Source organism: Fundulus heteroclitus, chromosome 3 (genome assembly GCF_011125445.2).
Source record: "Fundulus heteroclitus isolate FHET01 chromosome 3, MU-UCD_Fhet_4.1, whole genome shotgun sequence".
In the NCBI taxonomy this organism is placed as follows: Eukaryota; Metazoa; Chordata; class Actinopteri; order Cyprinodontiformes; family Fundulidae; genus Fundulus; species Fundulus heteroclitus.
This window is the reverse complement of record NC_046363.1, coordinates 11,811,040-11,833,394: the sequence shown is the minus strand read 5'-3', so window position 1 is coordinate 11,833,394 and position 22,355 is coordinate 11,811,040. Positions and strand designations below refer to the sequence as shown.

Genomic DNA, 22,355 nt, shown 5'->3' with positions numbered 1-22,355 from the left:
AGGCTAGAAAATAGACTTAAGACCGGGTTGGAGGTTATCCTTCCAGAAGAACAATGACCCTAAATGCACAGCCAAAGCTAGAACGGATTAGTTTAGGTCAAGGAAATAAAATTTTTCTGAAAACAATCTATCCATGTTGTCCCATTTCATAATTATGGACTAATAAACATAAAAACAAATAAAATCCCAATTAAAACTGCATTAAAGTCTTATATTATAGCATGAACCACTGTGGAACATTTAACGTACGAGAGATACAAATACTATTATGAATCCTAATACTTGTTAAGGCACTCTATATTTCTAAGAGAGACATTGTCAAGTCCTTCTCATGGTTCTGTCTCAGCGCTGCACAGAATTAGCTTGTGCCTTACTCTAACACCACGACTTGTGAACGCACAGCATCCATGAGCTTTATTCACCTACTCGTGTTCCCATCACACACATGTACCAGCAACACGCTCACTTTTCTGCCAGTTCCTTTGAACCTGGTGGCGACAGACAGAGCCGGCTCTGTGTTCGGATTAAAGGGCCCACGGCGGCGGCGGCGGACGCGTCCCTTTCTTCTGTGTCAGGCTGTACGTGACAGGGTCGCTGTCAACCATAAGATAAACCAACCCTGCATGTTGATGGCAGCAGCGGCAGCTCCCCTGCCCGACTTCTGGTTTGTCTTGTTGTGTAAGTCAGACCTGGGATCCTCATGTGGGCTCTGCAATCCACTCGCAGGGTGACATAAGACTTAATGATGAAACCCCGTGGCTGTGATACTCTCCGTGTATACCCTGATGGCTGCTTTTGCCTTATTGTTTGCTCTCTCGGGCACCTCGTCTCTGAACATGCATGGCTGCCTTTGAATGAAGCTCAGGGAGTGTGTGATGCACATGCAGGGAGGGGTGGGCAGCGTTTTTTTTTTTTTTTTTTGCCGTAGGCGACATGTAGCTACCTTCAGAGTGCATGTAAAGTCTGCACTTTGGGTCATCGGCTCCCTTGTAATCAGCTGTGTGGCGTTTGTTTGCCGCGGCTGCACTTGCTCTTGCGTCTTGCAGCCGCTTGTGTTGGGGACCGATGTGTGCGTGTGTGTTTTTAGAGTGATAATTCTGCTGAGAGGTAGGCAGACAGGAGGGGAGGGTGAGAGAGAGAGAAGGAGGAGGTAGAGGAAGAGGAGGAGGAGGACTGAAGACAATGTCAGCTCTGCAGTATGATCCTGTATCCATCAGGCAGCCTCCTGCAGTCGCCGCTGCTTAAAATGCACTGTCACACACACACACACACACACACACACACACACACACACACACACACACACACACACACACACACACACACACACACACACACACACAGGAAATGGCCATAATCACAGTAGAACGCCATCCAACGTTTTCTCCTTCCAGATGGGTTGATGATGTTATTACTGCACTATTACACTACATAACTTTGTTTGCAATAGATCAACCTGGAACTTCTCAATCAGTCATCTTCCTGTAATAATTGTAATAATAATAATAATAATAATAATAATAATAATAATAATAAGGGGCCTTTTGAATAGCCACTCCCTGCCTGACACACTCTCACACATACACACACCAGGGACTAACAACAACAGTAGTCAGCCTTTATCTTCATCCTCCCTGCTACTGCTGCTGGCAGATTAGCCATTGTAAGCATAGCTTGACAACGTTTGTGTGCTGCAATGAATTGCGATTCTTAAGCATTGAAATTTGTCCAGCGACTGAAAAAGTCTAAAGGAAATATCTGTTCTGAGCAAGCTAGCAAGTTTGGTGATTTTTAGTGTCAAAACTAGCAGCAGACTAAAGAGTCTTTATCATGAGTACTTTTTTCCTTTTCTCTAACGCCCCCCCCCCCCCCCCCCCCCCTTGCCTTTTTTTTTTACGCAGGTGGATGTTGTGGCCCCAGCTGAGAGCAACTCTGCTAAAATAGCAGTGAATGATCACCCGTGGGTGGATCCACCCTCACTTCCCCTCCCCACCCTATGGAATTTGATAAGTTGGGAAGGGAAAGGTAGTCGACTATAAGAGAAGAGGAGGATCAGACAGAGAGAAAAAGGGAGAGAGAGAAAGAGAGAGAGAGAGAGAGAGAGAGAGATGGGCTGGGGGCTTGAAATGAGAAAGATGTGAAATGTTCTAAAAGGGAGAGGAAGGGAGGGGAGGAGTGTAACCAGGAAATAGATGAGATCCAAAAGGCTGTTTGAGATCGAGTCAACAAGATAGAAAAGAGAGAGAGGGAGAGAGAGAGAGAGAGAGAGAGGGGAGCAGCACTTCCTTCTACAGTACAGTAATGAAGAAGTAAGAGAACAGAGTCTTCCTGAATTCAAAGCACAGCCTTTCAGGAAACATGTGCCCCCCATGGGGGGGGGAGAGATGTGTGTAAAAAGCTACGACTGTGTCGCAGATTTTAACAATCGGCGCTAAATTCATGCTTGTATTTCAAGCCAACTGAGGACGTTTGATTTTTAACTCCTATGCTCCGTAGGTCTGAACAAGGCGTGCCTTCAGAGTCCAAAAAAAAAAGGCGTGTTATTGTTACTGTGTTTGTCTAATGCAAACTAGGGAATGTGATATGTCCCCATGAATATTTCACGTTGTATGGCAATGCCGCTCAGAAATGTGCTCATAGGCTGGTGAGCTAACAAAGGAACACCCCCCCCACTACCCCCCCCCCCCCCCCCCCCACTCAAACCTCACCACAAACACCATCAACAACACCATCCCCACCCCATCCATCCCCGAGGTATCTCCTTGAGGGTTCCCCCTAGTGCTTCTTTTGCCAGCTGACAATTAGGCTGCGGTCGCTAATGCACTGCAAGCTAATTGAGCACAAGGGGGCTGAAGGTGTCAGTCAGCGGAGAGGGTTCGTGATAGTGGTTCATCCTGGCGCAGAGCAGGAGTGCCATCTTAAGATTGCAGGGGATCAACTTCGTAGAAGCAAGTGGATCGTGGACGGAGGAAAGGTGAAGTGAGAATGTCTCCAGGAAGCAGAAATGAACAACATGTCAACAGTAAATGAGCTATCACTCTTCTCGTTAGCACGTATGCTTCTTTTGCTTGAACCTGACTAGAGTGAGCATTTTCTCATTGTGAAGGCCGTTATTTGTGCGCTCCGTAAAATGTCACATGTAAAATTATTAGTTATACATTTAGCATCAGATTTCTCATTTAAACGTGTTATTTTAGACGCATTTCTCTTTTATGTAATCACATTTATTTTGCCGAGTACGGGTGTGGCCAGGGGTTGGCTATGCCTTTCATCCACAGGTGGTGGAGCCTGGCCTGGGTGTAGGCCCAAACAGTTTTTTGACCATTGTAAAGGCAAGGCCACTTGAGGACACACGTCAAGCTAAAGCTAATGCCAGGCCGCTCTATGGGGGCATCCATTCAAATTTGCCATTACACTCATATAGGTCTTCTTTCGAATCAACCCACTTGTGCAATTTAAAGTGCGATGCGAAGGTAATTAAACCATGTCCACAACAAACTTCTGTGGATGTCTTTGTAGCAGGCTGTGCAAAGCCCTAAATTAACACTGAACATTACCCTGAATATACTATCTCCATAGTGAAACGTGGTGGTGGCAGCATCATCCTGTGGGGATATTTACCCAGTGGCGGCTGGCCCATAGGGGGCGCTCGGGCGCTGCCCTCCCTAGATGTGGAGGGGAGAAGTCAAAATATATATAGATTTTAAAACTATTATTAATGTCAGTTTTTACTTAATAGTACGTGGCTACATGTAATAAGAATTATTAAAACGCTTCTACTGATTTACTCTATCATTTAACAGTGCATTTCCACCAACAGAACGTATCATTTCTCTTCTTCTACACTTTTGGGGCTGTGACTGAAGTAGCCCTACAAGTGTAGCGAAATAACCAATCGTATACTGTTGCTAGGGAAGATTTATAAATATTTGGCCAATCAGCATCGCCAAAATGAATGGCTTTGGGGCTCCTCGAGTAGTAGCCCTAGCTGCACAGTGATAGGTGCACTTCACGCGTGACGTCACGAGCTACATCCGCGCTACATCCGGGTAACGGTGGTCGGCAAACACCACTGTTTTCGCTTACCAGCGTGACAAAACGGGTGAATTAGAGCGTACTTTTAGTTTATTTTTGGAATCTAAACAATGCCTATGACTTGTTGTGCTCCCGGTTGCACACAGAGAGGCATTCCAAATCGTCGGATGTACGTTTGTTTCGTTTACCGAAGGACAAAGAAATAAGAAAGAAATGGATCATTTCAATGAAAAGGATGAAGGATGCCAATGGACTGTGGGAGCCATCATACTAAGACAGAATTTGCAGTCTACACTTCATCTCCGGTAAATACAACTTAATTTTGCACTAGTCATTGTTCTACTTAAATCATTATATAAATAAAAAATTAGGATACATATTAAAGTCAAGACGTAAACGTTTGTTTTGTAATAATATACGTACATGTACAATGTATGCAAACCCTCTGGCATTAGTCTGTGAAAAGGATTAATAAGACAAAAACACCAAAATAATCCTTTGTAAACAATGTTTTTTTATTAATTAAATGCTTATTGTGGAATCGTAGTAATTTTCCGACTTTTAATTTAAATGCATGTATTGGGTTAGGCAGGGAAATCTATTGGCCTGCCCCACCAAGATTTTTTTTCACCAGCCGCCACTGTATTTACCCCTCAAAAAGGAATAAAGGAGGCTTCTCAGAGTTGATCGGAAGATGGGAAGAGTGCAGGCGCGGATTCAGGCGGGAGCGCGGGTGGCGCGCGCACCCCCCTTTGGGAGACCAAAAGTACTTTTTTTAAGAGGCCGAAATCTTAAACATCCTTCATAGAATTAAGATTAGTAGCCATTACCTGTCATCTGGAACGCGCTATGACGCCGACGCGACGGTTGAGACACCGGATATCGGCATGAATTTGAATTGCAACGCCCAGGTCTCGCCACGCGAGACCTGGGCGCTGTAATAACGCGGCGTTGCAACGCAACGCGATTCAGTGATACCACAATGGCGTCGAAGCGAGCACGAGGAGAGCTGGAAGATTTAAGGCCAAACAAGAAAAGCAGACAACCATCTCTTTTAAGATTCTGGTCCAATCCAACAGAAGGGTAAGTAGAAACCAACTTTATCACTTTATTTTTTAAATAACAGCAAATTTATATGATTTTTTGATTCGTAAACAGTGAACATATGTAGCCAGAAAAAAAAGCCGACCGAAACCCGGCGGCCGACGACAGGCAAATTAAAAAAGAAGTCCGGTCAACAAGGATCATTAGCTATATCTTAAACTAAAATGTTTGTGGTGATTTCATGAACTTAGCGTTAATCGATAAGGAAATAAAAGCATAAATTGTCGTCTCGTCACTGTGTAAAGAGCAGCCATGTTGCGCGCTACTGGGCGACGTCACTTCCTGTGACGTCTCTCTGTGCGTTGCTACACTCTACAAGCTACAACCGTTGTGCACAGCTCCAACAATTATTTTGGATTTCGGGAGGACTTCGCCATTGAAATTCGCGAGAGCTATTGTTGAAGCAACAGCGACCACGTGCATGGCAGTTGGATGTTCCAATACATCGGGTAAAAGTGGAAAAAAAACCAAAACATTAGTTTTCGCCGTTACGTTATCAGGCGGAGGAATATTTCCGCCATTGTCTGTAGTGCGGCAGTTTAAAGCGCCGCACCAACACACGACTTCAAAGAAAAAGAAACACCGAGTTCATTTATTGACCAGTATGTAATAGTTTTATATTTAAAGTACTTTCAGCAGTTAGAATTCTGATTTTGACCGGGCTTTTCCTTTAACAAGTTTCCCAATGTCGTGCATTTGTGCTCTGTACAGCGGTTCCTAATTCAAGGAACCGTTTTGCCACCTCCGATCAACAATTATTTTGGATTTCGGGAGGACTTCACCATTGAAATTTGTTACAGCTATTGTTTAATCAACAATGACCACGTGCGTGGCTGTTGGATGTTCCACTACATAGGGAAAAGGTGAAAAAAAACGTTACGGTTTTCACCGTGAAGTTATGAGGCGGAGGAATATTTCCGCCATTGTCTGTAGTGCGGCAGTTTAGAGCACAAACAAACGAGTTCAGAAGTTTTGTCGTGTAGTAATAAATCCAAAGTGTAGGCTTATGTCTATAATCTAAATAACACAGATTGAAATGTTTATATCTTGTTTTCTATTCTTCAGTGGACCACCTGGCACAACTACAGAAAATGACCACAGCATTGACCTGTATGAATGTTCAGATATTGGAGACACACAGATGAAAGGTATGATGATTGCTAGAAAATGTTGATACTGAGAAAACATTATCAACATTGTTGATTGTTGATAAACAAGTTGTTTAGAGTTGCAAAGTGATGCAATTGTAGGAATACTTACTAACTTTTCTCAATTGGTAAGGATCCAAATCAATGAATGCTCTAAGCACATGCTTGGAGTCTGAGGGAGTCTGGTTAACATTGTGATATAACTACCGATCTGGTGTTATTTGTTTTCAGTGCATTTAATATTTTACAATAAAAATACAATTTACTTTTAAGTAAATTCAGTTTTGTGCACCTGGTGATATGTGTTCAGTGAATTTAATAATTTACGATAAAAACACAACATTAAATTGTTTTGTGGCTCCTCCTGAGATTACAAGGTTCACCTGATCACTAAAATTATTTTCTTTTCCAGATGAACAACAAGGACCGTGTTTCGGTGTAAAGACAACTGAAGAGCCGGCGCTCAACCAAGCGGATTTGCCCCAAACAACTTACGACATAGGTTAGTAATAGTTGTATTTTTTTCAATGTCAAAACAACTAATTTTGTTTTTGTTTTACACGATTGATTTTTTTGCTTAATCTTAATCTTACATTTCATAATAATAATTTCATAATAAAGCAAGACTATATACAATGGCTTCATGTAGGCAGATTTACAACTCCATCAGCACCCATACAAAATTGTAATGTAAATATCAATGTTCTTACAGATATATCAAAGGCCAAGGACCGGATTAGTGAAATGGACGACTCTGGAAAACTCCAACTTCTTCAGACCAGAAAACCACCCAAATCTTTCAATTTCCCTGCCAGAGACTTTAAAGACATCCGAAGAGCCAGTGGGGTGACCAAAAGAACATGCCAGAGGGACTGGCTGGACAAGTATGACTTTTTATCATACTCTGCCCAGGAAGATGGCGTGTACTGTTTGCCATGCATTTTGTTTCCTGTTGAGAGTCAGAGTAGAAGGGCTAGTATTTTGATAGACCTGCCATTTACTAATTGGAGAAAGTTCAATGAACAAATGACAACACACATGCAACTGCAATACCACCAGAGTTCTGATGCAAAGTTTCGTGCTTTTGTGGATGTAATGAATGGTCAACAAACAAGGATTAACCACATGTTGAATTCTGAGATGGATAAACGAGTTACAGAAAATAGACTGTTCCTCTCATCAGTTGTAAAATGTATAGAGCTGTGTGGGCGTCAGGGCTTCGCCCTAAGAGGCCACCGAGACGATCCTACATCAGAAAGTCTAAACAAAGGCAACTTTCTTGCACTTCTCAAGTTCAGACAAGAAGCAGGCGATGACCCACTTAAAAATTACTTGGACTCATGCGGTCAAAATGCAAAATACATTTCTAAAACATCTCAAAACGATTTGCTTGACTGTATAAAAGAGTATATTCAAAGCACAATTGTGCATGATGTGCTGAATCAGGAATGGGGGCCACACTATGCTGTAATAGCTGATGAGGTCACTGATGTTTCGAACTGTGAACAACTAGGTGTGTGTATCCGCTACGTGAAAGATGGCATTCCTTTTGAAAGGTTAATAGATTTTGTTGGATGTGATTCCATAACAGGGGAAGCAATATGTAAAAACCTGTTGACCTCTTTAAGGAAAGTTGGCCTAGATCCAAAACTGTGTCGTGCTCAAGGCTATGATGGTGCTGGCAATATGGCAGGAAGAGTAAATGGTTGTGCTGCAAACTTTTGCAAAGAATCCCCAAGAGCTAAGTACTTCCACTGTGCGAGTCACCAATTAAATCTAGCATTATCCAAGTCATCATCTGTTCTGGATATCAAATGTATGCTTTCAACTGTTGCTTCAGTTGGTATTTTTTTCAAGTATTCACCAAAGAGGCAGCAACAGTTTGAATCTTCAGTGTCTGAGATTAACCAGGAAAGGCTTGCAGCAGGACAAGAACTGTTGGCTAAGAAGAAGTTAAAGCTCATGTGTGAGACTCGTTGGGTTGAGCGTCACACTAGCCTTGAAGACTTTCACAACCTTTATGAAGCTCTTCTCCATTGTCTTAATGTTATATCAGAGAATGCAGATTCTGTGTGGGATGCCAAAGCAGTAGTTGAAGCAACTGGCCTCCTCAAAGCAGTAACTTCGGCCAACTTTATTGCCGCTTTACAGTGCAACAGGTACTTCTTTGGATTCACCAAGTCATTAAGTATTCTATTACAAGGGTCATCACAGGATATCCTCACTGCATATGAAGAGGTCAAACTTGTAAAAGACACTCTAAGGGACATAAGATGTGAGGCTGAAGCTGAATTCAAAGAGGTTTACGAATCAATGTTAGAAATGGGGAAACTGGCTGGTTTTGATGGTGACCTCCCAATACCTAGACGTTGTGGACGACAGACAATGAGAAACAGCAATCCTTCAAATAACCCTATGCAGTACTGGAGATGTACAGTCTTTGTTCCATTTCTGGACAGTCTCATTTCAGAACTTGACTCGCGCTTCAGTGTTATGTCCGCAGCTGCCATACTAGGCTTAAAACTGTTGCCAAGCAACCTGCATTTGATGAACACTGAGAATGAAAAAGACATCTTTACATCATATAAAGATGATCTACCGTCAGGATCAACATTCAGACAGGAAGTGAAGTTGTGGCACACAAAGTGGTCATCATCAGTGGAAAAACCCAGCTCTCTCCCTGAAATTCTAAAGATAACAAATATGAAGTGCTACCCAAACATTTATATGATTCTTCACCTTCTGTCAGTCATACCTGTTACCAGTGCTTCTGTGGAACGTGCTAACTCAGGTCTTAAAGCAGTGAAAACTTTGCTGAGGTCAACAATGGGACAGGAAAGGTTTGTGGCTTTGCTACTTTTGTATGTGCACAAGGACATTCAGTTAGACATCAACAAAATCATTGACATATTTGCCCAGAAGCATCCCAGAAGGTTGACATTTGTAAACCCATTATCATCATCATAAAGTTTGTAGTAGAGAACAATATTCTTTGTCTGGTTTAACTTTTTTTTTTTTTTCAACAGTTTATCTTGTTAAAATATATTCAAATCTCCTTTGTCTTACTTGAACCATACTTGAACCCAAGTCCTTGTTTTTTTTTTTTTATTTCATGTTCTGTGTAAATATCATTTCTGGAAATAAAGAAACTCCTTGTTTGATTAATTGTTGATAAGGATCGTTTTTTTCTTCAAACTACTTTTTAACCTTGTGCATGCTTTAAAAACCGAGAGATCTTTTTTTAATTACAATAATGTAATCATGCTAATTCTACTTATGTTCATCCATTAAAATTATCAATTAAAAACCCTTGGATGAATAATTAGGGTAGTGTGAAAGAGTGAAGATGGTATTCTTTGGTCTTTTAGCCTCACATTGTCTTGACCTGTGACCCCGTGACCCTTGACCCCGTGACCCCATGACCCGTAGGTGCGCACCCCCCTTTGAAAAATCCTGGATCCGCCCCTGGAGTGAAATAAAGGGCAATCCTGGAAGGAAACATGCGAAGGAGTTGAAGTCGGGGCAGGCATTGACCTTCCAGGTGGACAACTCTAAACGGTCAGACTGAGCTAGAGTGGTGGGATAGGATCAAAGCATTTGCTGGAAAGGGGCCAGTCAAAGTCCAGACTGAAATCTGTGGCAAGAGTTCAGAACTGTTTTTCTACAGCCTCTCTCCATCCAGTCTGATCAAGCTGGAGCTATTCGGCAAACAGGTGACAATTCCGGTTTCAGGTGTACAGTGCAAATCAGGTAGAGAAATAGCCCCAACCACTTGCAGCTGTGTTCACAAAAGAGTCTCTCTCTCTTTGAAGAGCTGAATACAAAGGCGACGCTCTTTTGTCCGGTTTTTAGCTGTAAAAATTCTTGCAATAAAACACAGTGATTATCTGCGGTTTTAAAATGTCAAAATGCGGCTTTATAAAGTCCAAGGGGTACGGATGCTTTTCCAAGGTGCTGCGAACTGAGGCGAGCCGCTGCACACGCGCACAAGACAACAGAGATAGGCTCCGGCTAAAAAAACCTGTATACTTTTGTTTTGATAGCAGGGGTAGCTATTATGAGAGCTGCCCTGAGGTACGTGCACGCAAAAGCGCCATGCACTCGAATATGCGCGTCACACTGTCTATCTTCATGCACCACCAGCACAATAGGTAGCAGGAGATAGTAAGTTCACCCCCCCCCCCTTTTTTTTTTTGGAGGTGAGGGTTTACTGAGGTGTTTTAAATTGCTGAGTGGGTGCAGGCTGAAGGGCGCTCAGCAAACGACAGAGAGGCTCTGGTTCAGAGAGGAAAAAGAGACAGAGAGACAGAGGAGACGGTGGGGTGGTGGGGTCGGGTGGGAGGGGGGGATGCAAAGGGAAAGGACACCTTGGCGTGTGTTTGGCTTGACATTCCCTCAGACCAGGCGAAGCAAGAATCGAGAGGAAGGGAGACTGAAAGATGGCTCTCTTATAACAGGAAGTGTCTCAATAGTGACTAACACAAAAGTAGCACTGAAAGAATGTATAGGCTCTGCTTAGTGTTCACCTGCCCAACGCATCGCCTATGTGAGCCTTTGTTTTTACCCAGAACCGGGGGCGGATCTCTTTCCCTGCATGTTACAGTCATTTCAGTGAGGACGGCTTGTTTGGTGCGGGTCTTTTTACATTTACGAGTCGTAGCTTCGGGAGCTTTTAAGAGGGCGGGTCGCCGGCTAAACAATGCTTTACTCTCTATTATCTCTTCCCGGGGTTTATTTTCACATGAGAGGGTTAGGCTGTACGTCACATCCATCACAGGGCTACCAAGGACCTGGGAAAATATATGAACCCGAAACTTGGCTCATGACACCAGTAACATTATTATTCATTTTAAGTTGAATTCTGCATTCTAAATTCGCTTGGCAGCAACCACATAATGCCCAATTTCATTACAATACAAGATAAATACCACTGAAACAGAGTAGAAATAAGTAAGTAGAAGTAAATAAGTAGAAAAGTAAATAAGTAGAAATAAGTATAACTTCTTAGTCTGTCTACATTGGCTTTATTGTCAGTTACTTAGTGGTTAAAAAGATATTTTGTCTTGAGGATACTAGTGTAATCTATTTCACTAATAAATGTACACTGTCAGTGAAAAGACAGCTGAATAATATGTGTTTCTACTCCAAAATACAAAGGAAATAAAAGCAGATAGCTTCTTCCAACTACTTAGCAAGTCATATACTAATTAAATGCGTGATGTTCGACCAACCCAGCTAACTACGGCACAGCTTTTTACCCAAGGTTGGGATAAAACTACCCAACTTCTCTCCCTACGGCATAACCGCAGCGGTTTTAACAGTGTGCTTGGTTTGTCTGCCATCATGTACGCTCAGGTGTCTATGCATTCGAGTATTAGGGTGGCTACGGAAGAAGCAATGCTGCATTTCCTCCCATGGTTCAATCCGCCGGGCGCTGCCGACACGGAGCCGTCCCTGCCGCTGCGATTTGACGGCCCGTTGCTGACAAGACGTCCGTGTGTCTTGAGTCACCGGTCCATCTGCAGTCAGCTACGCAGCTCCTTGTCACTGCTCTCGGGCCGAGCAAACAACTCTGACCTCTGCGTGGCACCCACAACAACAAAGCCGAGTGACAGTGACTACTCACTTAATGCACAGAGAGTCGGAGCTCATTTTACCAGCTCTTCCGGCAGATCTGAATACCATCAGAATGTTTAAGCCTCAAAAAATGCGGACAACCAGGCGGTGACGAGAGTTGAGCCACTATATGGACGAGCCTGCTGTCATCTCTTACATCTGTATGCATGTTTCCGATCGAATCGAAAGGTTCATTATGTTTTTCAAGCTGTTCTTGATTTTCAGGTCCTGCAATTTTTTGACACACTTCTTCTGGGTGTGTCAAAAAATTAGTCAGTCAGCTTGATACAAATTGAATATCTGTTCTGAGCAAGCTAGCAAGTTTGGTGATTTTTAGTGTCAAAACTAGCAGCAGCTAACTCTTATGCAAGTGGAGGGTAATTATCTAAAGGCGTGTAAATGTTGAAGTTTTTCTGTTGTTTGACATTCCATCTCACATGAGTGGAACAGGATTAAGAACGTGCTTGACAGAAAAAAGAAAAAAACAAAAAAAGTTGTCTAACAGGACCAAGGTGGGTCAGTCTAGCATATTTTCTACTGTTAATAAACTAGATGATCAGGATTTCCTTCTAGCTGTATCGACTGGGATTGGACAAATTCTTTGGTTGTAAAGGGATACAGATAGCTTATTTGTACTTTATATATGGAAATATACAGCATATGGGCATAAATCGACAGAAATATAGTGTATACCACTGAGTTTTAAATGTGTCAGCTCGCTAGCAGCAATGGTAAAACGGTGGTCACTGAGCACAGCATTTAGCAAAAAATGTCATTTTCAAATCCACAATTCAGACATAAATGGAATGCAACACTAATAGCCACAAGCACCTGTGCCCAGTCCGCCGTCATACTAGTCAGTCTCCTGTAGTTTTTGACTGTAGCAAAGATAAATGTGCTTGAGCAAGTTATATTTGAGGCTGTTGCTTGTGCTTGTTAACTTTACACCACAGTTCAGTGTACAGGTATTCATTTGGACCATGTTCTCCTCTGAGTATCAATGAAGTATGCCCAGCAGCAACATCTTTGAAAAAAAGTTTGTAACCATGAGACTAACAGACTGGTGAAACAGTCTCTCTTTGTCATGTGTTCATTCACAGCATCCCCAAGGTTGTGAGAGGCACCAGGAAGAATTTCATTTCGGGGCCCCCTTTCAGTTCAACAAGTGAAGCTCATATATATTCACTACACCCAAAGAGATATATCTGAAGCATTTTGATGTTTATGTCGAGCTAAATTGAATATATCAGATGTAATAAAATATGATGAGACTGAAATATCATGTTATCGCTATGTTATGACCCTGACACTCATTGGTAAGGCTGTTTTAAGTGACATGTGTCTAGCAGAAAGTGAGAGTTAGCCACCAAGGGTTATTCCTGGAGAAGCAGAGTTGCTGTATCCAGGCTTGTTCGTGGGAGAATAGAGAGAAAGGGGAAAAAGTGGAGACAATATTGCGCAAGCAATAGGAATAACCACCAGCTTTATAAAATACTTTGTTCAGAACTGGGTTGGTCTGAGTTATTTGCAAAAGAGTGTTGTGTTCCCCAGCTGACATGGAGATTACAATTCTAAAGGGCATTCTTATTAAATAAATATATATACAGGTTTCTCAACTAATAATTGTCACAAATTTAGTTTATTTCAATAACTAGGCAAGGCAAGGCCAGGCAAATTTATTTATATAGCACAATTCAGTACATAGACAATGCAAAGTGCTTTACATGATTAAAATATAGGAAAATAAAACAAAATAAAAGCAAGTAGGAATAAAATGTAGAAACAAAATAGAACATTAAAAACCATTGGACTAAATAATAATAAAAAAAGTTTAACTAATGATGTTTTAGTAGAACAGTTTATCTAGAACAGTCAAAGGCAATCCTAAACAAATGTGTTTTTAATCTTGATTTAAAGGAACTCAGGCTTTCAGCACTTTTTCAGTCTTCTGGAAGTTTGTTCCAGATAAGTGGAGCATAGGAACTAAATGCTGCTTCTCCTTGTTTAGTTCTGGTTCTAGGTATGCAGAGTAGGCTGGAGCCAGAAGACCTTAGTGGTCTGGAGGGTTGATACACTGATAACAAGTCAGTGATGTATTTAGTAGTTGAAAAAGTAAAATGAATACATCATATTGATTATTTACATGCGTAGATATATTTCAAGCATTTGTTTCTATCCTTTTGTTTAAACGATTATGGCTTCCAGTTGATGAAAACTCAAATTCCAGTTTTTCAGAAAATAAGGATTTTAGTAAGACCGACAAAAAACTATTGTTGTGCACATTTTTCTACTACCCTTTTTCCTTCCGTGAAAGTGTCCATTATTGTGCTTTGATACAGCGCAATGTGGTTGTTTCTATGTCACCAATCATTTTACCACTCCTTTTCTAATGAGAAACAGATTTTTGAGATATCTCGTGCTGTATACAACAGTCTTAAAAACGAACACCTTGAAATAATCGTGGTTATTTTGAATATCACGAGTTAACATAAGTTTCATTTTTTGAATTTTCAATGATATTCTAATTGAATAAGACACATAAGGTATGTGTTCAGAAATGATGCCTATATTAACATGTCCATTGAAGATTCTGAGCAGAGTCGCAAAGTTTTCTTACAACTACGGCCAGACTTGCCCTCTTTTTCGCTTGCCTGTATATGAAACATCAAATGTCTAGTTATATTTACTTGAAACTATGTTGAAACATTTTCGATATTGTTAGACTAAAGTAGACAGTTCGGGTGTTCACCCGCCGTCAATATAATGTCAATGTGCTGTAATAAATGAGGTCCGCTGTAAATATTCCACTTTTAATTCCTCGGAACATTTTATAAATCTCTAATATCCCTATCAGGATGTCTACACACTGACAGTGTCGCGCCGTTTTGGGGCACTTTTCAGAGCCCTCCCAGCGGTATCAACAACTTTTCGCTGATGAGACAATAGCAGATAGTTCCATTTAATGCGGGAGCAGCCATTCAGCTCGCGCACAGGGGCGTCAGGAAACCGTCAGAGTTCCCCCGCGAGCTCAAAATCGACCAAATCTACAGTAGCGCGTGACGTCTTCTGACGTGAGGCGCTTCTGCTTGTTTGTTCAACGCGCGAGCGCAGCGTAAAGCTGGCGTGCATATTGAACGCGGAGACGCTTCCCCTCTCGCATTCTCCCCTATGGGACAAAATGGACTCGACCTACTCAATCATGCACTTCAGCATACACTGCAAAGAGCATGCTTTCACCTTTAGGATTGTCTCTGCTTCTTGAAGTCACCCTGGACTTCTGTCGTCTATAAAGCAGGTAAGGCTGACCCTACTTCTTCCTTCTCTTTCATCCACTCACGGTGCTTAAGGTCCTCATAGTTTTTTTTTAAAATGGGCTGTGTGTGGAAGGCGACTGTCTGATCTTGATATATAAATAGGTTAGAGGCAGCTATAGGTATCGTGGTTGATTAAGAAACACAGGAAGAGGACGACATAGATCGATAATCATCTAATTAAGTAATTAACGTCGGAATCTGGATGACGCACAATTACACGTGTAGGTGATTTTCAAGTTTTAACTTTACAGGTAGTTTAAATACGTACTTTAAAAAAAATGAATGCAGGTCTCCTTAATTGGAAGCAGCCTTTTAAAAGTCAGGGTAAAGTTGGAATAAAATAGGAACGCGAGGAGAACAGCTTCTATGACAGCCTTGTGCTAAAGCAAACTTTCCACCAGCTCATCTCGGTGTTTCTCTTTTTGGAAAACACTCTAATCCCCCCTCTACCACACAGATGGCAGATATACCTACATAGCTATAAATGGTGAACATAAAAAAAAAAGACAGGAATCACCCAAGAGGAGGGGAGAATTGTTCTCCGTTGTTGTTTTTTTAAATAATAAAAAAAAAAACGATTATTTTATTCACTTAGCAGCAGGCATACAGGGGGAGAGGTGGACGTTAGGGAGGGGTGAGGGAGGGGGGGGGGGGTATATCCATATTAGGAAGTCGTGTCCTACATAATAGACGTGGCACAACTGCCACTGTATAGGGCACAGGTGCCAGTAGTCGCTTTCCTTTGACTTAACAATATGAGGATCCGAAACCACTGGAAGCTCTTTGGTGTGTCGCATTTCTTCTTCTTTCAATCTCTGCGCTTGCACGCGGGTGAGTGAGTGCGTGATCGCGCGCGTGCACGTTGTGTGGTGGAAGAGGAGGAGGAGGAGGAAGGGAGGGGGGGCGAAACATGTGGAGTGAAGGGTAATCGTACGCGCGTGCACGTGTGCTTGATGTTGGCCACTGGCTGCTAACTTTTCTCTCTTACATACAAATGATGATGCGCCAACGCGCAAGGTTGGGCGACCCGCGCGCACGCGCGCGCGCGAATGTATACCAAGCGTGTCGATGTTCACGTGCACGGCTGCGTGTGCGTGCGCGAGCGAAGTCCGATCAAAGATGTTTTCGGTAGCTGTTCGCCCAAATTCCATTTCACGCATTTCACAGCCACAGGGATGGACCCAACTGTCCAGCTTCAACTCTGCTCTGGACACTTTATAATCACGCAGGCGCGCGCGCGCACACTAGCACGCGCCAGCTGATCCTCCTCTCGAGGAGGAAGCGCAGGAGACATGAGTGAAACAACAAAGAGAGACAGAGGAAGAGGACAGGTAGAGAGGAACACGCGTTGTTCCGACCTGAGAACAGTGCAGGGTTTGTTGACAAGGTCTAACACCAGGAACGCAAACTTTGTCTCCATCTTTCTCTTTTGTTTCGCCCGTGATCTTGTTCTCAGTGTTACGCACACACACACACACGCACGCGCTCGCGCACACACGCCGGACATATTTCCATTCATGGTGGGTTCATGAGCTCCCAAAAACTCCACCATTCCAACGCTTGATCAAAAACGGTGATATTGGTTTGATTTTTTTTTCCCTAATGGGTGACGCGGGGCGAACTTATGCTCTGTCATATGTGGATTATAAAGATCGCGTCTGCGTCAAGCAGGTGAACGTAATTTATAAACAGGCAGAACATCGTAAATAAACATGCAACTGCCAAGTTGGTTTAGAAAGTAAACAGATACACAAACTGTCTGAAACAGAAAAATACAAAATGTGTACTCGTATCTTAAAGGGAAACGTTTGAGAACTGATTGACATTTCTGTTAGTAATTATTTTATAAACTTTTTTTTAAGTGGTAAATATATTACAGACAGTTAACAAAGCCTTTCTGTTTTTGGTTTGTTTGTTTTGTTTTATCTGTCAGCTTATTCCTGAGGTGCAACATTTCCGACCGCACCTGAAGGCAGCATTAGGGAAACGATAGGAGACGAGAAACACGCAGAGAGAGAGGGAGAGAGAGAGAGAGAGAGAGAAACAGAAAGACGTGATAGTGACAGAGAGAGGAACTGATGCTGTTCTACAACATAAGGAGATAGGAATTCACCAGAGATAACGATTTCTTGTCCCATTTTTTTTGTCAAACTTAGTTTTTTTTTTTTTCGCTGTTTGTCTGTCTGCAGATAGAGTGGACTCCCCATCTGTATCTCTGTGTTCGTCTATCTCTACTGGATCTTCACTTCTGTAGCTGTGTACAGTTTGCTTTTGGAGAACTGCACCGGTTTGTTTCTTCCTGCAAGGTTTTTGAGCCGAGTGCTGCTTTAACTGGTAAGGAAGTGGCTGTGTGTGTATTTATTATTGTTTGACTGTTTTGAGGGTGTGTTGTGCAATCCTCTATCCAATACGGATTATTTTCACTAAGTTGGACATTTTTCTTTAAATTAAGCACAAATAGCTTATTTGAAAGAAAAAAAAAATCAGGTTACAAAAATGTTAAGTGCTTTACTGGAGATAAGGATTTTTTTTTTTTTTTTTTTAGAAGAATGTGTTGTAAACATTTTGACTCCCTATCTGATAGGCATTGGTATGTGCTGGCATAAGTTGATAATGAGGCTGTCATGTTATGATAACCACGAGTAAAACCACCCCGTTATCGCGATGTTAAAAGATGAGACGGGAAAAATAGCCAACAAGACTTCCAACAATGCAGCACAAAATATGTGATTCCTCTCCATCCTGTGGAAATTTCTCTTTTTAAGAAAAGAAAAAGTTTTTTTTTAGGATGTGGGACACCTTGAATAATGTATTCCTCAATCAGTTTGTATTATTGCTAACTAATTTGTCTAAAACATTAAAACTAAGACACTGTAGATAACTAAATTGTGGGGGAAACTAAATTACAAAGGGCTGCAAATTTCTGTTCTTGACCTACCTTAAAGAGTGATAAGTGTTGCACCTTTAGACGCCCCCCCCCATGTAAAGATTTATAATTTATAAATGGAATAATTTGTCCTTCCACTAAACAAGGAAAAAATGTAGACGACACCTTCTTTCAGCCAGCTGACCGACAGTGCACAGCAGCATGTGGGGGGAGGAGCAGTGCTGCCTTACTGCCTATACTTCAAAGTCAGGTCCTTCTTACACTTTCTCTAGCGATTCATAAAAAGTACATTGAAAAGCTTTTTAACGTTTTTTTTTATTTTTTTTTAATACCACAACTTTTCTAAAGCCTCCTTGACGCAATGAACCATCCCTATTCAGCTCGCTCGACGATGATGCGCAGGAAGCCTTGAAACAAATGATTAATTTTTTAATTAGCAGGATCATGTGACACTGAAAAAGTGACAAGAATCCAACTTTTTTTTTCACAACCAGCGTGAATCGGTCACCATGGGAAAAAGCGAATCCCTGGCAGTGCGCTGCAACACACGGGGGAGGGGAGGTGCAGTGCTGCGTTACTATATGGCCCTTTCTATACAGCTGGAAAAATCAGGTCGCTCGAGCACTTTTTCTGCCGTCTCGTTCAAAGGGAAAGGCATGACTGAAAATCTCAGTGGTGTCAAAGCTGTAACTTTTTTTTTTAAGCCTTGGTATGCCTTGATTCCGGTAAACAGCCCATACCGTTTGCAACCACAAAGAAAGAAGATTATCTGTGTAGGAAGAAGTCATTAGAAATCAAATAGACCTGTTATATTGTACTACTGGAACTTTATGTGGCTTGCCTTCATAGTGTTCCTCATTTAGGAGCTGACTGCTGTGGTTACCACAAGGGATGAATATGTAAAAGCAGCAGAGAAAGAGGATACACAATGTGTGTGTGTGAGTGTGAGTGTGCTTGCACTTATTTTCTGCTATATGAGGAAAATAAAAAAAAAACTAACAAAGAAATGCCTTATCAGTTGCTACTGGACTTTAGACTTCCAACAGTACCCCATAGTAGTTGGCTTTACACACATCCCAACTTACACATACACAGCTGCAGAGCAGCGTGATAATAGGGTTGTGTGTTGCCGTTCGCGTTCCACTTATTATCTGTCTCGCACTGACGCCGTGCGTGAGATCATCAGCACCAACTTTTCTCTACCTGATGGTGTGTTTTTTTCTTCTTCTTCTCTTCCTCCTTTGAGATTTTCTTTCTGAGCAGTACCATCATAGACGTACACCACACCACCCCCCCCCCACCCGCTGTGATGTCACACTAACTCTCAGTTAGAAAAGAGAAAGAAACAGATAGCAGAGGGAGGGAGAAGAGATGGCACGTTGTTTTGCAGACAGGATTACACCCCCCCCCCCATCTCCCATTGCCCCCTTGTCAGTTTGCAGACATGTATTATGTTAAACATCTCTTCTTCAGCCTGCACAGTGCTCATTCTCTGGTTATAGCAGTAGCATCCATTAAGAGCAGCATCCTTAAATTGGAAAATATATGCTGAGTTTGATCAAAGACTTGTTTACAGATGAAATCTGTAAACAAATGGAAAGCTATTTTGACCAATTACACGCATTATGTTCAAACGACTTGCTGCTTTCATCCCAGATATTTCACGTACAAACTTGATATCGGATTATAAAAATGTAATCCACGTGGATTGTGGAAGTCCTGTGTTGATTTGCTTCTTGTTGGGTTACCTGTTTACATTACAGCCACCAGCAGTGTAACCTTAAGGCTACTAGTACCCTATGTTGATACCACGCAGGAAACCTCCTTGTAAATTTTGTAGTAGCATAAAAAACAGATTTTTTTTTTTGTGGTGAATGGAAACTCTGTGAGCCACTTGTTGACTATTGTAAAGCGCGACGAAAGAGGAACATGACCTATGTGTAATAGTGTCTTGTTTTTCAGGTTTCCTAATCCAGATGTGATTCATGCTGCCGCTTTTGCACAGCATCAGATCAATCAGAGCCGAGTGTAGGACTTGCACATGGCTCGAGTGAAACAGAACTTTCTGTCTGTTCTATAGTTGATGGGCTTCTGCCGCCGTGCGTCTGTTCATACAGCGAAGAACCGCTGCATACGTTGGTCTTTTGTCAACAGGGCCGTTTGTCTTTTTTGTGCGCTGCTCGTGCGCTCGTTTCCTCAGCCATGTGCTTTAAACGTGATCCGACGGTTTTTTTCTAACATGACTCTTTATCTCCTCCAAAGAGTTGCTCACTCGTTTGCCCCCCCACCAACACCCCATATATGGGGGGTGAAAAATTAGCAATTCCATTTTTTTTTTCCCTCTCTTGTCCTTCCAGAATGTGGAAGTGTTTTCTTGGTGTGGCGAGAAACAATGAGGACAAGGCAGGGCTTTGTGATGGCAGAAATGCATTTTTAACCCATGTGAATGAATGGTGCCTCACATTCCACAGCACCAGGCCCTCGACTCAATGGCAGCACTAGCACGGCTGTTTTCATTACTCATTACTGCCCTGTGCCTTTTCACCGTGGACTTAGTCATTTACCTATACCTACTAATACAGGGATCTCGCGGTGTGTTTTTGGCCTGTGCTTTTTATCGTGCGCAAGCTGTAATTGCAGCAGCATTTTGTATTACTCACAAGTCGTGATTTTCAGTTATCATTAACGAAAAGTTCAAATTACAGTGTGTAATGTAAAATACTTGTTATTACTTGTCAACTTGAAGCAAATTATCACCTAATATGTCCTAGCCTAACATTTAGATTTCTGCTGTGTTGTGTTTTTTTTGGGGGGAAAAACAACAAAACAAGTGAAAGCACCATGTTTTAGTTGTTCTTGGTCAGCAATAATGTCCATCCATCAGTTTGCATTGGGTCTCCCTGGTGACCAGCTGTACTGGTTGATTGGTTGTGGTACCTACTCATTGCTACTGTCAGAAAAATGGAGATTTGTCTTAGCCGACATCGGCATCACAATGCCTAAGATGCTAAAGGTTCTACCCGGAGGTCATCTGTAAGTCATCGTTGGCTAGTGGTTCTGTAGCCTTCTGTGTGTCTTCGCTCAACCAGCTTGTCATGCAGCCCCTACTTCACAACAAGGCATCCACAATTCTTCATATATCAGTGAAGATCACCCTTATTTCCAATGAAAATGGGGAAAAAAAATGCTCCAAAAGTAAACGTAGGTTTCGAGGTGTAAGTGAGGGTATTGTGACCATGCACTCAACCACTATTATGCTCCAGTCTCATTGCACTCTTTGGAAAGATGAAAGAAAAACAAACTCAGCATGAGATGATATCTTATAGAAGTAAAAAGGAAAATAAAACTAAGAGATGTAACAGTTATAACATTTGTTACATTAACTTTTTTCTCTCCTTTCTTTTTCCTTTTTACTCTTGAGCGTTTAGAGGTTAGAGTGGAGATACTTGGATACCTATTTATTACTCAGACTACTGGCTACTGGCTCAAAATCAATTTGTCCCTGAGGCAGTTTCTAATACTTCCCATTAGTACTCATAAACAAACCATTTCCTTCGTATGTACAACACTTAACCGATGCATATCAGTCATTTTCTCTTGTTAATTACCTATTTTATTGAATTCCGCAAATAAACACATATAAAATGCTGGAGATGTAGTATAATGTTACAATTTATTCATAAGACTTTATATTAGACCCATTTTTCAAAGACTGCAGTCTTGATTTTCTTTTGGGCTAGATGACTCATGAAAAAATGAGAGATTATGACCCTCAATAACCCTCAATAGATTATGAGTTCAAACCCCAATAACTCTGAGCAAGCTGCTGTTGGTATATAATATTTATCGGAATCACATTACCATATTTGCCTAATAGTGCACTAGGGTCATATAGTAGTAAATTATAAATTTGGTAATGATTTTACAGTGTTTTTCAGTTTTGCAATGAACTTCTTTGAGTTCATTGCAAATAAATAAAGGTAGAGGTGCAATAAAGATGACTTCCATCATTATCTGTCAACGTAGTTTGGGTATGAATTGGGGTGGGCGATACGGATGTTACATTTTATCACACTACGCTGTGGTACTACTGCGATAACGATAAAATTGATGATAAAAAAACATTTACAGCTTCTTGCAGTGTTTTTAGGTCACTTTATGGCTGTGACTGCATGTCACAGCAATCATAGCCCCACAAACACAAATTATGTCCTTATAAAACATTTAATGATATAACATCTAACCTACTGA

The 22,355-nt window shown here is 41.7% G+C and overlaps 2 protein-coding genes across 5 annotated transcripts in view; both read left to right on the top strand.

Moving 5' to 3' along the window:
* Positions 1–4,764: 4,764 nt before the first annotated feature.
* LOC118557465 lies at positions 4,765–7,929 on the top strand. The gene is made up of 6 exons (XM_036127540.1): positions 4,765–4,938; positions 4,970–5,118; positions 6,205–6,287; positions 6,700–6,789; positions 7,000–7,800; positions 7,916–7,929. The coding sequence occupies exons 2-6, from the start codon at positions 5,018–5,020 to the stop codon at positions 7,927–7,929; spliced, it is 1,089 nt and encodes a 362-aa protein (XP_035983433.1). The 5' UTR covers positions 4,765–4,938; positions 4,970–5,017.
* Positions 7,930–14,956: 7,027 nt separating this feature from the next.
* LOC105933424 (zinc finger protein 516) overlaps positions 14,957–22,355 on the top strand; it is a 65,174-nt gene continuing 57,775 nt past the window's right edge. For 2 of the 4 annotated variants that reach the window (XM_012872955.3, XM_036130153.1), the window contains exons 1-2: positions 14,957–15,198; positions 17,407–17,551. The gene's annotated coding sequence lies outside the window, so the exon portion shown is untranslated. Of the gene's footprint in view, positions 15,199–15,978; positions 16,049–17,406; positions 17,552–22,355 lie in introns of those variants that run through there. The other 2 variants (XM_012872958.3, XM_036130155.1) reach the window with 2 other exon arrangements.

Coding starts and splice junctions, on each gene's coding strand:
- LOC118557465 (XM_036127540.1), top strand. CDS start 5,018: ATGGCGTCGAAGCGAGCACGAGGAGAGCTGGAAGATTTAAGGCCAAAC. Junction 5,119..6,204: donor TGGTCCAATCCAACAGAAGG/GTAAGTAGAAAC, acceptor TCTATTCTTCAG/TGGACCACCTGGCACAACTA. Junction 6,790..6,999: donor CCAAACAACTTACGACATAG/GTTAGTAATAGT, acceptor ATGTTCTTACAG/ATATATCAAAGGCCAAGGAC.